The sequence below is a fragment of the Watersipora subatra genome, chromosome 6, assembly GCF_963576615.1.
Source record: "Watersipora subatra chromosome 6, tzWatSuba1.1, whole genome shotgun sequence".
Lineage (NCBI taxonomy): Eukaryota > Metazoa > Bryozoa > Gymnolaemata > Cheilostomatida > Watersiporidae > Watersipora > Watersipora subatra.
The window spans coordinates 14499912-14517024 of NC_088713.1; the positions used below are offsets into that span (position 1 = coordinate 14499912).

Genomic DNA, 17113 nt, shown 5'->3' on the forward strand with positions numbered 1-17113 from the left:
TGGTACAACCCACCATTTGGCGCCAATGTTGCAACCAATATCGGACAAAAATTCTCCAGCATATTTACAACATGCTTCCCAAAGAAAACCTCACTCCAAGCAATATTTAATAGACAAACCTTAAAACTGAGCTACTCAGTAATGCCAAACATGAAAACAATCATTGATGGGAGCAACAAAACCCTTAATAAAACCAGTACACTACAAAGAGAAGACAACGAAAAAAGTTGCAACCGCAGACAAAAGAACAACTGCCCTTTGGAAGGAATATGCAGAGCCAAAAATTTGATATATCAAGCAACAGTAAACAACAACACAAACAACCACGTAGCGACCTACATAGGACTTTGCTCAACCAAATTTAAAACTACAGATACAGTTGATACCTGTAGATACAGTAACCATAAAGCCTCGTTTAACCGCAAAAACAAACAACACCACACAGAATAGAGCAAGCACATTTGGAAGTTGAAAGAAACCAACTCAACATACAACATAACATGGAAAGTATTAGCTCAAGCACAACCATACACAAACTAAACAAAACGATGCAAATTATGTTTACTTGAAAAATACTTCATAATATGCAAACCACACTTAGGCACACTAAATAAAAGAAATGAATTGACTTCTAATTGCAGACAAGCTAGGAGTTATCTTCTCGGTTACACTTAGCACTGAATTACATGATTACGACAGCGAGCCCATTTCTGATATTTTGGCACATTCGGTAAAGCTTTTCATTTTAGTACAATCGCCTCTGATGAGTGCTTTGCACGAAACAATTTTGTAACGCCAATACTAAAAGTTTACTATTTTCGCAATAATTTTTTCAAATATTTTATACTCCACTAATAATCTTTTAGGTTTTTAGTGTAGAGTTCTCTTTTTATATGCTTTTTCACTTGCTTTTAGTTAATATATATATATTTGTATATATATATATATTTGTATATATATATATATATATATATATACATGTACATATATATATGTATATATTTATTTATATATTCATATATATATATATTTATATATGTATATATATAAGTATGTATTTATTTACATATATATATATATATATATTATATATGTTTATATATATATAGATGCAACATTAAAGTTCATGGTACTCATTGATATGTTGGCTACAGTTCGCAGCCAAAACAGGCTGTTCATGTTCAATAGAAGGTGAGTCCTAAAAGTTGAAACATAATCCTATCAAATGTTAATGATAACTTTAACCTGACTTTGGCGACTGCCTAAACAGTACATTTTTATTCAAGTAAAACTAATCTAGCTGGCAAAATTAGAGTTTCATAAAAAATCAAACATTGCAAAGAAGTTTTAGTTTGGTTTGTGCAGTCTTTCACTGTCTCAAAATTTCTGAATCTGCTTATTTCTTGATTTGAAAAAAGTTGATCACCAATGATAAAACTTCAAATCGGCAAGATTGTTTCCGGCATGGGTTTAGGATTTTGGTTATAACTTTTGCCAGAGATATTATTGAGGCATATTTGTAGATTTTTTTGATTATTCAGGAGTTTTTCTTAATTATTAATCATACAAAATTATATTACATAGAAAAAAACTGTACATAAATTGGGTGAATTTCCAAGGTGGAATAAATCACGGTATTAGCTTAGCTACGATATAAATTTGCTAGTTACTTTGCGATGGTTGCCACGGAGTTAAATGTTTTCAACTTACTAAACACACACTTGAAGCTAAGATGTACTCTGTATTTTTAACAATATATCTGAATTCCTACTTTTTATCAGTAAAATTCTAACACGTTTCAATTTCAGGTTCTATTTTCAATACAACTCTTAGACAGCCAATTGAAACGTTTTTCAACTCGGTTAACCTTAACTTAACTTGACCTAAAGGTTCTGTTTCATACATAGTTAAATGGAGTTGTTGTTAACATGTTAAGAGAAGCTGTCTGACAACCGACCTTCTGTTTGGAGGATTGTAGCTCAAACTTATCTGCTAATTTTAAAGACAAAATATTATAGTTCTAAACATGGGAAATGCTGAACTGAGAGAAATCGGTCATTGTGTCCGTTTCAAACATTTAAAAAATTTTTTCGGTGAACAGCGATATGGTGTCTTTGTTGTTTTGATGTATGTAATAAGCACGCCAATTGCCAAATTTGAATTTGAGCGAAGATTTTTCAAATAAAATTGTAAAATAAAGTTATTTTTCTGAGGTGAAAAAATTGTCATGTTTCACTTAACAAGGTGAAATAATAGCATAGCGAAGTAATCTTATTCTGATTAATCGTGCACTTTATTCAAAGAAAGGTGACATGAACAAGCCATAAGTGTAATATATGCATGAAAGAAATGAACACTTTTGAAACATGAGTGTTTGCCCTATTTCCTCAGCAGAGTGCAATCTTATTGTTGATATTGTTTGGAATCTTTGTATCTTCTTGTTACACAAACTTTTTAGTGTCTACTGACCTCAACTGTTTATATTTAACGCTGGACTGGCTCAATATTATGGTTATTCTCAACACAAGTTTTCAAAAAAGCGCAACTTTCATGCTTTGCTTTTAGAGCAGATTTGAGCATAAACAGTGGTTAACATTCAGCGCAAGTTACAGTCAAAATAGTCAGACAGTTTCTAATTTCGCCAATAACAGGTTCCAAACAATTTTTCAGCCAATCAAAATTTTTATGCAATGCTTTCAGCGCGAAAATAAAAATAAAATTTATGCAGAAAATACATTAAAAATAGTGGTGCAGTTTCTATTGTCATTTTTAACCGTTTTTTTCATACATCAAATTGTTATGAACACTTTAAACAAAAAACTATTTTCAGTTTAAGGCAGTTAATAATTATTTATATGGCCGTTGTTTTAAAATCATCTAAAAACACTGTAAGCTTCAGAGTTAAAAAATCAGACTATGATGCGAACAACGACCGCAATAAGAGTCCACTGTTTGTAATGTAACCGAGTCACTATTAGCGCTTTGTATACACTTTTATTGATCACGCGCCATTTTGGGTTTGTAATGATCAAAGAAAGTCAAAGTGTGGATCCAAAAAGGTAGCGCTTAATTAATAGGTGGCACTCTATTTTTTAATCATTTTTCCTATTGGACCGGTCTAATTGAGGCAACATTCAAATAGAACGGGGGTTCAAATAGAGGTTATCCGGTATGCTAGATGTTTTTTGAGAATGTCATAACATATTAAGAATTTACTACTATGTGGAAGAGAGTGGTTTCTATGTTAAGCTAATTTATTAATGATATCGGGCTAAATCTTGAAAAGATAGTAAAACAGCAAAAAAGTTTTTTTTTGCTGTTAAAATGTCTGTGATACTGGTGTTTGTGAGAAGTTTTTGAAAAGTCTGTTAAGTAAAAAACTTGTCGCTGTAACTTTTTTTTCATTTGAACTTTCTGAAAACCCAGATGTCTGCATTTATACTAGGGTGTTATTAGATGAATTGATGGCCCTGCCCTTGATATGCACAGGCATTGCAGTGTTGATATTATAGATCATCATTCATTCGAGTGTCTTATGACCTGAACTGTTCTTTTTCCTTGGCTCCGAGTTCATCTATGCAGCATATTTTTTTCTTTTTTAAAGATCATCCTGCCCTAAGCAGTCAGTTTCTTTATCGGTCCACTGTAGGAAAGTGTCATAGAAAAGTTCAAGCGCACATAATTTTTTTAATGTATTATTGTGTCTATTATAATGCACAACATCAACAGCTTAACCAAAAACTTATGGATATCATTAGTGAGTATCCACATAATTTATGAACATTAGAAAAGTAGAGAAGAAATGATGCGATGGTTGTAATACTCTGCATGAAAGGAAATGTTTGCAACAATACCTTATGCAAAGTTTGAGGCTAGTTTTGAAAGTATTTGCTGTTTTGAAATTTGGTTGTTATTATGTTTGTGCACAGTACTGCAACTGAGTCCCAATTGTCTGTTACAGATTTGTGTCACTTACCAGTATAAAAGAGTTGAATGTCAAGGATACCACATTGGATAACAGTGATGTTGAGGCTTTAGAGAGACTCACATCACTAGAGAAGCTCAAACTAGAAAAGTGTAGTTTCCAAAAAATCAGGTCAGTCTATAAAAAGGAAACAATTACCATTTAATTGGTTTATGGAAAACTATTTTGAAAAGCTTGATGACAATATTTGTTTTACAGGTAATATTGATTAAATATCATTTCTTCTCCAAATCATGTTTTTAGTTCTCACTTCAAAAAATTTGCAACTATTTTTTAGTGTTTCAAACTGTTTTTGTCAGTATTATTTTAAAATACTGCTACTTTGAATTACTGTAGAAATTGGCTAACCTTCAAAAATAATTTCATGATAATATAAAATGAAACCAAAACAATGCTCCAAGTGTCCATAGACCTGCCACTGAAAAAATTCATTTATTTATTTTTGTAATTACAAGGGTAATACATACAGTTACATCCTTAATTTGAACATCGCTACCATTTACTTCTCTGTTCTTCATAAACCAATAATAGACAGTGATCAATGGAAAAGTGCTCAAATATAAGTACTAACAAGAACAAATAATCTTATAGTTATTATATTGTTATATTCAATAATTACAATAATATTAACAATTTTTATCAGTAAAAGTTATATATTTTGGGTCTGTTGTGATGGTTACGAAACTTTTCATGACTGTGTACCTGGAAAGATCCATTGTCACATTAGTCAAACTTAGACCTTTATTCGGAGTTAGTTAGGTCTAGACTCAATTCATTGTCTTAGGTTTTCCCTATAAATAGAAAAGAATCCCACCTAAGAACTTTAAAACAGTCTGATGAACAATGAGACTAATCTTCAAGATTATTCTACAACATTCATGCAACAACAGCAATTGTTATGGCCTATCATAACCGATTTACAAACCTCAAAGCTTTACATTTTTTTAAACTTTGAAAACCACACTATAGAGATATTTATTAACTTTATCTGACTATTTTTTGCTCAAAATATTTTAGGGGAGCATACTAATCTTAGACTCAAGGAAGGCTTAAATACTCATTTTAAGATGAAATTGTTCACATCTTCATCCATCTTGTTTCAGCTAAACTTTGAATGTCTTTTGAGAATATTTCATTGGAATTTATCTAATTTTACGTTCTTTTTATATACTTATGTAGCATGCTTGTTATATCTGTGTGTTATATTAGCATAGATTTGTAACAAATTTATTTATGTTGTAAAATTCAGTCTGATACCTCGACATTAATATAATACATTTTAGAGAATATTTATGAGGTTAACGACATTATCTTTTCTCGGCCTGAAAATAAATTACAAAGTATTGGCAAAATTATCATTGGTTCGCTAAAACAGCTAACTATATGTTTCCACATTCTAATCAAAATATACTGCACCACACTCTACTTGATCACCACTTCAAGTCAAAATTAAATTTTTAGAAAGGTTGTAAAAGTCAGAGCTAACGTTATTAATGAGTGGGTTTATGGTAGTTTGAAACACTAAACCATGTGTTCCATCCGACAAAGCATGTTTCACGAATATAAGGATGAAAAGTATGAACACATCCAACCTTGGCAATATAATTAACATTAAATTCTATTCGGCTGATGCAAGTTTTATTTTTGTTAGTGTTATACATCACTCAAACACACAAACACAGGCACACAAACGCACATGCACACGCACGCACGCACACAGATGAACACGCATGCTCAAACGTAAATGTACACCAAAATGCACATGGTCACCTGGTGACGCGGTAATGCACGTGAAGACATACATGTAGTCCTTTGGCGGTCATTTGGCAGTCCTTTGGCAGTCATTTGGCAGTCCGTTGGCAGTTCTTTTGCAGTCATTTGGCTGTCCTTTAGCAGTCCTTTGGCAGTCCTTGTGCTGAATGTGTCGGAATAACAAAAAAATCGATTGATTATTCACAGTATTTTTTTATACAAAACAGAAACTTTCACAAAACAGAGATACGATGCTCGCTCTTTCTCAGCTCTGTTTCTTTTTCCTTAGCTAAAGCAAAATCATAACCAGCAAAAAATATGTTAATGAAGTTTTCACCGATGACAATGGTTGATTTTAGCAAATAAATTGCAAAACTTAACTTTTAGTACGTTTTAGTAAGTTAATTTTATTTAAGTGAAGTTCAATGACTATTGTATACTTCTGTCTTAAAGGAAAAATTGCTATTGTATGTCCTGCACATAGTACATTGCAATATTAAACCTTATTACAGATCATAAACACTAAATAAACTAGACACACTACATATACTGTACATATAAATAATTACTAAACTTAACTTGTGATTTTATTACTAAAATTTTATAGGTATGGTATTTACATGTATATACAATTTTGAATATTTTTATTAGATGGTGATTGCATTAGACATATAAGTCATTAGTCAATAAAATATTTTTGTCTCACGATCACGGCACTGGAATTGGAATTAAAAAATTGTGTGATCAAAATAAACTGTCTCATGATTTTAATGACAAGCATCAAACTGTGTGGTAGTTCTTAATTTTGGTAACACTGATGTTAACAGATTAAAATGCTTGTGAATAATGTTTAAAGTGTGATAAAAGCAGTTTACTTTGCTTAGAAGATCTTTTAGAGTATATTTTTATTTATATAAAGAAAAAATATCAATAAACATTAAATATACAGTACATCCAAACCCGTAACCGTTGTGATCCGATTAGCAAAAAACCGTTAGTTTCAATTTTATTTCAAGTTAATACTCATGTTGTACAGTTCAAAATTAAACAAAATGAGGTGATAAAAATATCTTAGATTACAGAGATTTTGTATTTAGATTAGATTCTGCTAATCAAAAGATTCTGCGAATCTTTTGATTAGCAGAATTTTTTGTAAAATTACACGTTTAAAAAAGTTTGGTGATTTGAATAAATTTTTTTTACTTATATGTATACTTTGTATAGTTACACCATTTGAGGTACAGCTGCAAATATATTGCACTGAATTCCTTTATGACCAACTAACTCTCTTCAATTTTTATAGTGGTTTTCCTAACAACTAAATGTTATGAGAAAAATAATGAAAAATCTTTACATGAACTACTCAGCACTGGTTGATTAAAGTTAGTTATATTATAGTTACAAATGTCTTTTTGTTACAGATTTGATTCACTGACCAATCTGAAAGAACTGGATATCAGCTCGCAGAAACTGGATCCTGATGTACTTGTTGGTTTGGATAAAGTGATGTCATTAGAAAAACTGGCTTTGCGTTTATGTGTCCTGAAAAAACTTCCAATTAGGTCACTGTCAATATAAACTCCATATAACAACTTAGTAGGGTTTATCCTGACCACAGTTTTCATTTCTTAGCAGTGAGGTTTTTTGATGAGAAACTTGTCTACAATTTGTTGAATCTTTCTTCAAAGTTTCTCGATTGCTGTAAATTTATAATAAGTTTCCAGCATTATATAAGATGTTACATAATGACATACTATGATAGTATGTCATTATATAACTTATTATATATACAATGTATATATATAAAACATGGGAACTTTAAAATATGCATCATGGTTAATGATATATTTACAATTTTGCGATCTATTGACATGATGCAAATTTGTGTGGAAAAAGGACCACATCATAGCCGTGACATACTCATGAACACATGCTAAAATGCAGCACGATGTGTCATCTTATCGTTAGTGAGGTGCAAGAGTATATAAAGCTGTTGTTTTGAGTACTTAAAAAATCTCAGTTTTCCTTTTATAAGTCAGTTTGTAGTAATAAATACATAACGGGGGAATCTTTGGATTACCTTTAGTTTCTCAACTTTTACCCAAACACTGACTTATGATTTCCAATGCCATTTAACTTTTAAATATGGCTGATGGTTTTTTTAATGACATTTGAAATGGCATATGGTAGTAGCAGCAGTTGCATATGATGCCAGTTAGCCTACATAGCTGTTGTATTACTTCATTCTTAAACCGCTTAAACTAAAACTCTTATTCCACAGTCGGTATGCAGATATTATCACCATTGGTGCCTGGAAGGCAAAAACTCACTACGGTATGTTTTGCACATAGTAGATTATAATGTTACAAATTATTGCGAATTATAAACACTAAATAAACTAAATACACTAAATTTACTGTAGCTAACCAAACTTACTAAGGTCAACATATATGATGAACAAGGTGAATATTGTTCAAGAATAATTTATGACGTGTAATAGCAGCTATTGGTAACAAAGCCATTTTCAACTTGTATGCTTGATGTAAATAGTTTTAAGTTTAAAGTGACTCCATCAAAATAATTAATACAGTGCGCCCTCAGGATATGACTACCCTGATATACAATATTTTTCACCTTGTGGCGTGTAACACAATGATTTGTTTACTTCCCCATTTGAATGCTATTTAACTTTACGATTTCAGCAAAAAGTTTTCCCGAGTTCAAATTTGGCAGTTGGTGTACTTATAACATACATCAAAATAATGAAGACGCCAAAATTCTATCTGAAACCTTTTCCACAATGGTCGAAAGTGATGTTGTCACCAGTATTATCGCAGTTCAGCAATTATCATGTGTAAAACTATAGTCCTTTCTCTTTACAACAAAGAGCGAATTTTCAGTTGTGATCTTTTTCAATAAACCTATGGTCAGACAAATTCTCTTTACATGTCAACAAAAATCCAATTCATTACAAAAATCACATCGTTCAGAATTTTTTTCAAAATTAGGTTGAAAAGGTTTTAATGAGATTGGTTAAAATTGTATTGAAAACAGAGCCAGAAAACAAGAAGTGATAAATATTAGTAATGAAACGTTTAAGTTTTTAAAAATAATTAGAAAATTAAACTAAAATTTAGCTTTGAATGTCCGTTTAGTAAGCAGAACATATTTAAAGTGTATGCTTATGTTATATGTATATCTGTATTAAAGGTAGAAACTCTCTATGGTACATACTTCACATAGTACGCTGTAACATTATAATTTAATACAGATCAAAATCAGGTAATACACCAAATTTAGTTATGCGGTATACTAAGGCTATTGTAAGTAACTATAGTTTCTAATGTACCCAACCTATTTTATTACTAACTTAGAAATATGCTGTAATTGTGTAAAATTTTGATGATTCTTACCAAAATATGTTTGCATTTTATAGTTATTATGGTTTTTATACTCTGCTATCCGACTTTCCGACCATGCGATGCCAACTGGGAAATGGATTAAAATCATATCCTGAGTGTGCATTTTACACCATATATGTGTTCATGACAAATAATATGAACATGAATATTACTATGTTTTAATGAAAGCCGTTCCTTGTTCAACTTGATATGATACTTGGACTTTAAATGATAAACAGTCAAACATAAGTGTTGATGTCCAGATTATAGGCAATATTAGTATTGCTTTGTCAAAATGGTTTATTTTATATTTTTCAACATTTTGAAGAGCTGGTCGAATTGTATAATTCTAAACTTTATTTGAACTTCATCTAATAAAACTTCACTGTAGGAGAAAGGTTGAAAAATACAGAATCTACATGTGAATCTCCAAAATGTTCAATTGTTAGTTTTACAGTTATTTGAAGCATTAAAATTTTATCGATTTAACAGAAATTATTTTATTCAGGTAGTGATAAATATTATGAACTCAGCTAAACATAGCCCAATTGTAAACATTAAATTTAACGCAGATGATACATGGTTTATCAGTTTTATTCATCACATATCTTACAATTCAACAATTTGCTTATTCAATTTGACAAGCGTGGTTTCACTAGACAGGTAGTAGAACAAATAAACTCAGCTCGCCAAATATTACGCAACTCACAACTTATGAAGTTTGATGATATATGTAGAACACAAGTTAGCTCTTTCGTTACCACACGCCATATGATACGGCTTGGTCAATTGTTTGTAAGCTACAAATAGAAAGTTGAGTTTATTAAATTTTATACAATTATATTTTTTTGGATATATTTAGTCAATATATAGTACATGTATGTTTACAGTTCATCCTGATTATATATTATTTTATTTAGGTCATCCTAACGCAATATCTTATTAGCAATGACTGGACATGCCACATGCATTAAAGCTGAAAATATTTAACTAATGTTAAATATATGAACTTTGGGTAATTCCTGTTGACTATGTGGACAACTGAATAATGATAAATTAATTAATTTTGATAAATCATTGACTTTTGAGATGCTCACGGTTATAATCAAAATGAACAACGAAATAGCTAAGCTCAATCTGTGTCATAATTGTGGCGTTTTCATAGCATCAACTTTGTGGTTTGACAAATAATGCATACCTTTTCCAGGTATTAAATCTTTCAAAATACGGAATTAAGTTCCACAAAAAATTGATTTATTGGCTTAAAAGTAAGGGCAATTGTTAGAAACCTTTATTGTCAACCAGCTTCACACAAAAAGTAAGGATCATATGAAGTAAAGCTATAGAAAATACTGGACTTCATGCTGAAAGTAATTTTAATATGTGACTTGTGCAATTTATCAAAAAATTGAAGTGTTGTCAGTTGCGCTGGAAAAAATTACTCAAGTTTTTCTAAATTTTTTTGTAGCGATTAAAACGTATATAGGCTTGTGAAGGTGTGACTAATTATTGACAGAAAATACCGGTTGACAAACCACCCCCTTTCATGTTTGTTTTTTTATTGAACATTAACTAACACGTGAAATCCGTAAAAATTATATATGCCCCTTGTTTAATGGTTGACCTGTAGAACCAACAAACAAAATATAATGGAATCTCGTAGAAAGATTTGATTCATCATGCACCAAATAACTTTGAATGCAGAAGTTGAAGTCATTGAATAATTTTAACCGTTTGTTACAGCCTTGCTTCACTGCCCAGCTTGAAAGAGCTGAACCTCACTTACAGTAAAATGGATTCTACTGGTCCAGTTGTCATCGAAAATCTGGACTTCCTGGAAAAACTCAACATGCGCGGTTGGAACTTCTCTGAATTACCACTGAGGTAGATATGAAATATTATGACAAAAAATCTCTGGAAGATTCCACCGTGTTTATTAACATTACTGTCTGAGTTTCAAATTTTAATCTCCTCAAAGGTACTATGGTTTATCAGTTTTATGCATTACATATCTTATAACTGAACAAGGAACTCGTTTAAGTTGACCAGAGAGGCTGTGCTAGGCAGATGATATAAACTTAAATGCAATTGACCCAAAATTAGGACACTCAAAATTTTTAGAAGTTTGATGTATTACATTTATTTTTAGCTGTAGCAACTTTGGTAAATGGCTCATCTCGGACATGCTCCCAGTTGTAGCAAAATCGACCAAAGGACTGTTCAAGCTCAACCTGCAACACAGCCATGACATTTTCATGGCATTAGGTTAATACAACAATTATACATAGCCTTTATAAATATTAGATTTTAACATGTATGTACTTAGGTCCTATTAAAAGAATGCATTTGCTAGAGAAAAACATAAGACATGCATTAGACACCCCTACTCTTGTCCTGGTTGCGCCATTGTATGCTGAATCTCATTGTTATTGCGCAAAATTTGCAGTTTTTAAATTGTTGAAACTGTCATTTTACTCAACAGAAGTTGTGAGGAGCAATAGAAAATCAACAAAACATAATTAGTAAGTTCCGATTACTTGAAGTCTTTCTGAAATTAAATATCAGCCTCATAATTTGGTCAAAACTGTGATTGTGTGCCAACTCTGCATTTATGGTACTGTTTTATAGTAGTTTGACAATAAAACTAATGTTCCTTAACATTTACTACTTTGCTCATTTATTTTTATCAATTTAAGATTTAAAATGCTAAATATGACATGATCATTATTTTACGCTGAGTGATTACTCAACATACACATGGTTGGACTGTTGAACTGTAGAACCAACTAACAGAATATGTTGTATTCTTATGAAAGTATTTATTCCAACGTAGAACAAGTAACTTTCCATGCAGAGTTTGAAGTCGTTAGATAACCTTTGGATTTTTTTGTTACAGACTTGTATCACTGGCCAGCTTGAAAGAGCTGAATCTTTCTAACACTACATTCGGTTCTGTTAGTCCTGTTGTCATGAGAAATCTGGGCTCTCTGGAAAGACTCAACATGGGGTTTTGCCAGTTCGGTAAATCCCAAGTAAGGTAAGAACGAAATAGTATCCCAAATAAACTTATGCAATACTTTATTTTGTTAATGAACATTACAGTCTTGTAACTTCTTTGTACGGTTCTAAATATTCAAACTAACGATGTATAAATAGGAATTCTGCTTTCTTTTAAAACCATTGGTCTGTACTGCACTTTAACCCACCTATATTGTAGTAAGAGACTTGTCCCAACATTACAAACCTATGCGAGTCTATGTGGTTTTGTTTTGTGATGCACATTTTTAAGATCAGTTTATTTGATTGTAAATTTGTCTTATGAAAACTCATTTTTGGAATTAGTAGTTACAGTAAACTCTGTACTATTTTTAGTACAACGGTATTTAATTTGTTTTGTTAGGAGTATTGTATTGTTATTTGTTTATTAGTATATATTGGTGTCACATGTTATGTTCTTGTATAGCTTACAAATTGCACCTATAAATTAAATTGTATGTAACTAGATTTTGATTGCACACAAAAAGCCAGCTTTGACTCCTAAATCTAGCAAAGCTAAAAAATTAACTGTAGTTACTATGTGAAAATATGCCTGCAAACTTGGATTGATGAACCGTTTTCCCAGTTTGGTTGTTTCTTACATAGATAGTTTTTCTGGATATGCTACTGGCTATCTCAAACCTTACACTAGAAGGGTTAGGGCCATGCCATTTTTTTCTCGCTTGCTGATCCTGCTTCATCCACTGTGCAGCAGGGATGTTAATAGGTTTAAAGGGCGATATTTCAGTATTGCCACTTCTTTGGCAAAATCTTTCTCACTGGCTCAAACAAAGATCTGCTGGCGTTCTCCAGACCATATCTTGAAAAATCGATGTTAGCCTCAACCGCGCCCGTCAGTGCCGAGGCTGGTAAAAGCAGTAACTATCTAATGTACCTTATACTTACATCATTGTAAAAAACATCTACTCATTACAAGTTTGACGAAAACTCAATTTCCATCAATAAGTCGTGTGGTGTTGATATTATGACAAGAACAACAAAGCATAGTAACTAAGTCACAACTAGTCATAAATTAGCATTAGTAATGTGACCAAAAGAAGAACAATAAAACCAAAATGTCAACTTACTTCTGAGTTAACTTCGACAAAAATAAAATAGGTTTCAAATAATCTCTGTCAGGACTTTTTCCTCTTGATTAACCTACGCTTGAAATTCAATGTTTTGCTACTAAATAGAAAATTAAAATAAATTCTACTTATTTTAGTTACTTCATTGATTAATTACTAGTACATTGAATTTTTGTGTTATTATATAACACGCAACAATACGCTTCAAATTGGTCTGTCCATGCAACCCAAAGTGTGAATGATTGAAATTGTGACCCAAAAATTGACATAGAGTACATATACTTTTTGCATTTCTATAAATATTTGAATTGGCGAGGTACAATCAAATTCATATTGAGATAATTTTTTTATAACCATCTGTGAGAGAATTACAACACTGTCCACCCTTGACCATTTGATTGTGCTAAAATGACTCCGCTAGTAGGGTTGTCACTAAAACCCTTTCAGGCTAGTTCCCGAATATTTCAAGATGAGTTGTGTTCTCTGGGGGCCTCATCTCGAATGTTTTGAGATAAAATTTGAGTCACTCTATTGCTTAGCCTTTTGGCTACATCAGTTTTATTAATTCACCAAACAAGATTTAATAGCCTGTGAATAATTTTGATACCCGATATGTACATGTAATTGGACAATACATTTTTGACGAACAAATTAGGTGATTGATATAAACTGTTCTGAAAGTTTGTTGATACCCGTTTTGGAAAAATTTTATCTGGACGATGGCCAACTTCTTAATGAAATAAGATGTGGTAATCTGCTCAGCTGAACAAAATATCAATGAAAGTGATGTTAAGAAGAAAATGAGCAATTTTGCATTGCAGAGGGTATGTTTTATGTAGCACTGTATAGAATTAAACCTAAAAAAATGAACAAAACCAAAATTTTGGTAATGAATTTCAAACAAACTATATTCTAGCAGATATTCTAACAGTGTAAGATTTGGATTTTTTATTCTTCACATAGTTATAACATTTTAATTAACCGACTTGCAGGCATAGCGACATAATTGTCGTTTTGTGATGCTGACGCTAATGGGCGACTATTTTTATAAATCAAAGTCTGGTTATCTTTATGCCTTCTTTGTTTACTTTTTTATCAAATGTAAGCTGCAATAGAGGTGTTTCTGTTAGCAACAAAAGCATCAGCTGTTTTGAGAAATAAGAACAACCGTTTTTGCAATGCTAAACAAATGAAAATCCAAAATAAAAATTTTCTAAAATCAAGTTTGGAATTTTGTGGAATGTAGTAAAATGATTTTGGTATATTGTCTAATGTATAATGAATTTGGAAATTTAGCTTGTGTTTGCCTTTTTTTTTGCTTTCTAAATGCTTTCCCAGAGTGCAACAACTTTCTTTTACCATCGTTGTGTTCTCCAAAGGCTATAGGCAAAGGCAAGGCCATAAAGGAACAAAAATAAGTGCTTGGTGTTTGGTAGTGCTGTGACGGAGTATTGGTTAGAAGCTCATAATACATGTTCTATTGCTTGGAATTGAGAAATTTGCATTGATTTGCTGCTGATAAAACTTCCTATCAATCTAACATAGTCTAACAATGTCAGCACTAAATATATGCTTGTGAGCTGCATTTAAACAAAAATAATCAACTTGATCAAACAGATTTTTCAAGGATGTACTATGAATTGCGATTAGTGTGATCTGTAAAGGTACACAGACATTTATCTCAAATTGTAGCCTGGAATAATTCCTTTAAGCTGCAAAAACAAATCTAGATTATTTTGAAAGTTACTCCAGTTATAATCAATTTTGTCCAGCTCCATTATAATTATAAATCTACTAAAAATTAATTAGGCTTGAAGGGCAGACAACTGATAACTAATTAGTACTGAATTGGTTAAATATTTAGATTCATTTAGGAACCTTGACATGCACTGTTACAACTTATTGAAATGATCAATCAGGTAAAAACACATAAGTTTACATTTAAATGGATAATAATTTTTAAAATCTCATGCAAATATATTTATTGGTGCTTCATGTTCAGTCAGCCTTCTTAGAGAATAAGTTGTGTATATAAGATAATAACCATACTTGGAGTTTGGTTAATGATTGTTATAAATTATTTCAAAGCTCGATAGAGGTGATAGAATATAGTTCAATCTGTATTTCTAATTCACATCTTGATGGCTAGCAAAGTTTCAAAAATTTGCATTGAATCAGCTTTTAATATTTAGTTTCTATCTATTGAGTGTGAGCAAATAAAAGTCGAATTAGCTCTGAAAATATTTCAGTTATTAAATTTTTGTAAAGTTTAATGGCAAATGTTGAGTGGTTATATAAGAGTAATAGACCTATTAACTTCTTTTGGTAAAATTTTTCAGCATTGGAAAAACTAAAATTTGATTGGTTCTAGGAATGTAAGTGAATAACAATGTAAATTCCTTTAACACTCATGTCAATTTTCAATAAAATCAAACCTATGCTCCAAATGTCTACAGCTACTACAGAATAAACTTTTCATTCATTTTAGTATTTTAATGAAGTTACCTACCGGTTGATGGAGAATACTTCGCCATGGGTTTTATTTATCATACAACTTTTATTTCAATGCCATTTTTGTCTGAAGAATGTCTTTTTTCTGAATGCGTCATCTGATATGATGCCACAGAGATGAGTGGAAAATACGATGCCATTCTTTAACTGTATGACACTGCTAATGAACTTTTTGGATTTTGGGTGTGATTACAAGATACTTCAAAGCAGCACAAATGGCGTGGTAGTGATTACATTATTATTTTCAACATCTGTAATAATACTATTAATATTTAATTACTACTATACCTGTTACTACAACAATTATTATTAATATATACTTTACTATTTATATTTCATGACTGCATGTCTGAGAATATTCAATTCCATGATAGTCCAAACTAGAAACTGGTTTGAAGTTGCCAAAGCCTAAATCTGGTTCAGGTAAAAATATTGTTTCAAGTGTTGCTCTTACTATGAATTAAATCTGGTTAAAAAACTTCTAAGCGTCTGATGAACAATGATAAATATCTTAAAAATCAACGTACAACATCTTATAGCGATCATTGATACTGTTAAACAAAGTATATGTTCTAACTTTCAAAAATGATGTAAATTATTGTAATATTTGAAAGCGACTTCATGGAGACAATTATTAAATGTATTTTACTAGATTTGACTCAACGTGGTTTCTTGTTTAACCAAGACTGATACTTTAACCTAAATGAAAAAAACAGTTTAACAAAATGTAAAATTTCTATTGATTATAATGACCACTGAAGAGTGCTTATTTAGTTTTTAGCTGTAAATATTTGATGAATCTTTTATCTCAGACAAGCTCATGGTTGTAGCAAAAGTGACCCAAAAAACTGTCTTAGCTCAATTTATGTCTTAGTTGTGGTGTCTACATGGTTTCGGTCACTTTAATGGCATCGGTTAATATTATTGAGCTTCAAGTGTCAAAAAGGTACATGTAGTTATAGGAATAGCAAACGAAGCTGTGGAATGAATCGTTAAAATGGATGCCATAATGTTGAAAAGCTCCTCACTTGCATCAGTCTCGTGCTGTGTCATCTAAATCTAAAGGTCTTTTATAGTTATAATTCTATTGTATTATAGACTATGTTTAGCAAGTTTGTAAACTGGCAAATTATACAAACCTTTTTCAAATACTAGATATAACAGCATATGTAATTTTGGTCCGGCTTAAATATTTAATTTGATAGTCATGAGGTTAAGGTAATTGTTAGAATCCTTTCTGCCTGACCAAATTGACATCAAAAGCTGGCAATATATGATGAAGTAAAATTATGGTAACTATTTGACTCCATGCCAAAATTCTATTCTAAAGGATTACAAAA

The 17113-nt window shown here is 31.3% G+C and overlaps 1 protein-coding gene across 1 annotated transcript in view; it reads left to right on the forward strand.

Annotated features, from left to right (window-relative positions):
- Positions 1–17113, forward strand: part of LOC137398058 (leucine-rich repeat protein lrrA-like) — a 51458-nt gene that overhangs the window by 1514 nt on the left and 32831 nt on the right. Inside the window, exons 3-7 of the mRNA XM_068084160.1 lie at positions 3962–4096; positions 7159–7225; positions 8019–8071; positions 10882–11022; positions 12035–12175. Of these exons, the coding sequence (XP_067940261.1) occupies positions 3962–4096; positions 7159–7225; positions 8019–8071; positions 10882–11022; positions 12035–12175 (537 nt within the window). The remainder of the gene's footprint in view (positions 1–3961; positions 4097–7158; positions 7226–8018; positions 8072–10881; positions 11023–12034; positions 12176–17113) is intronic.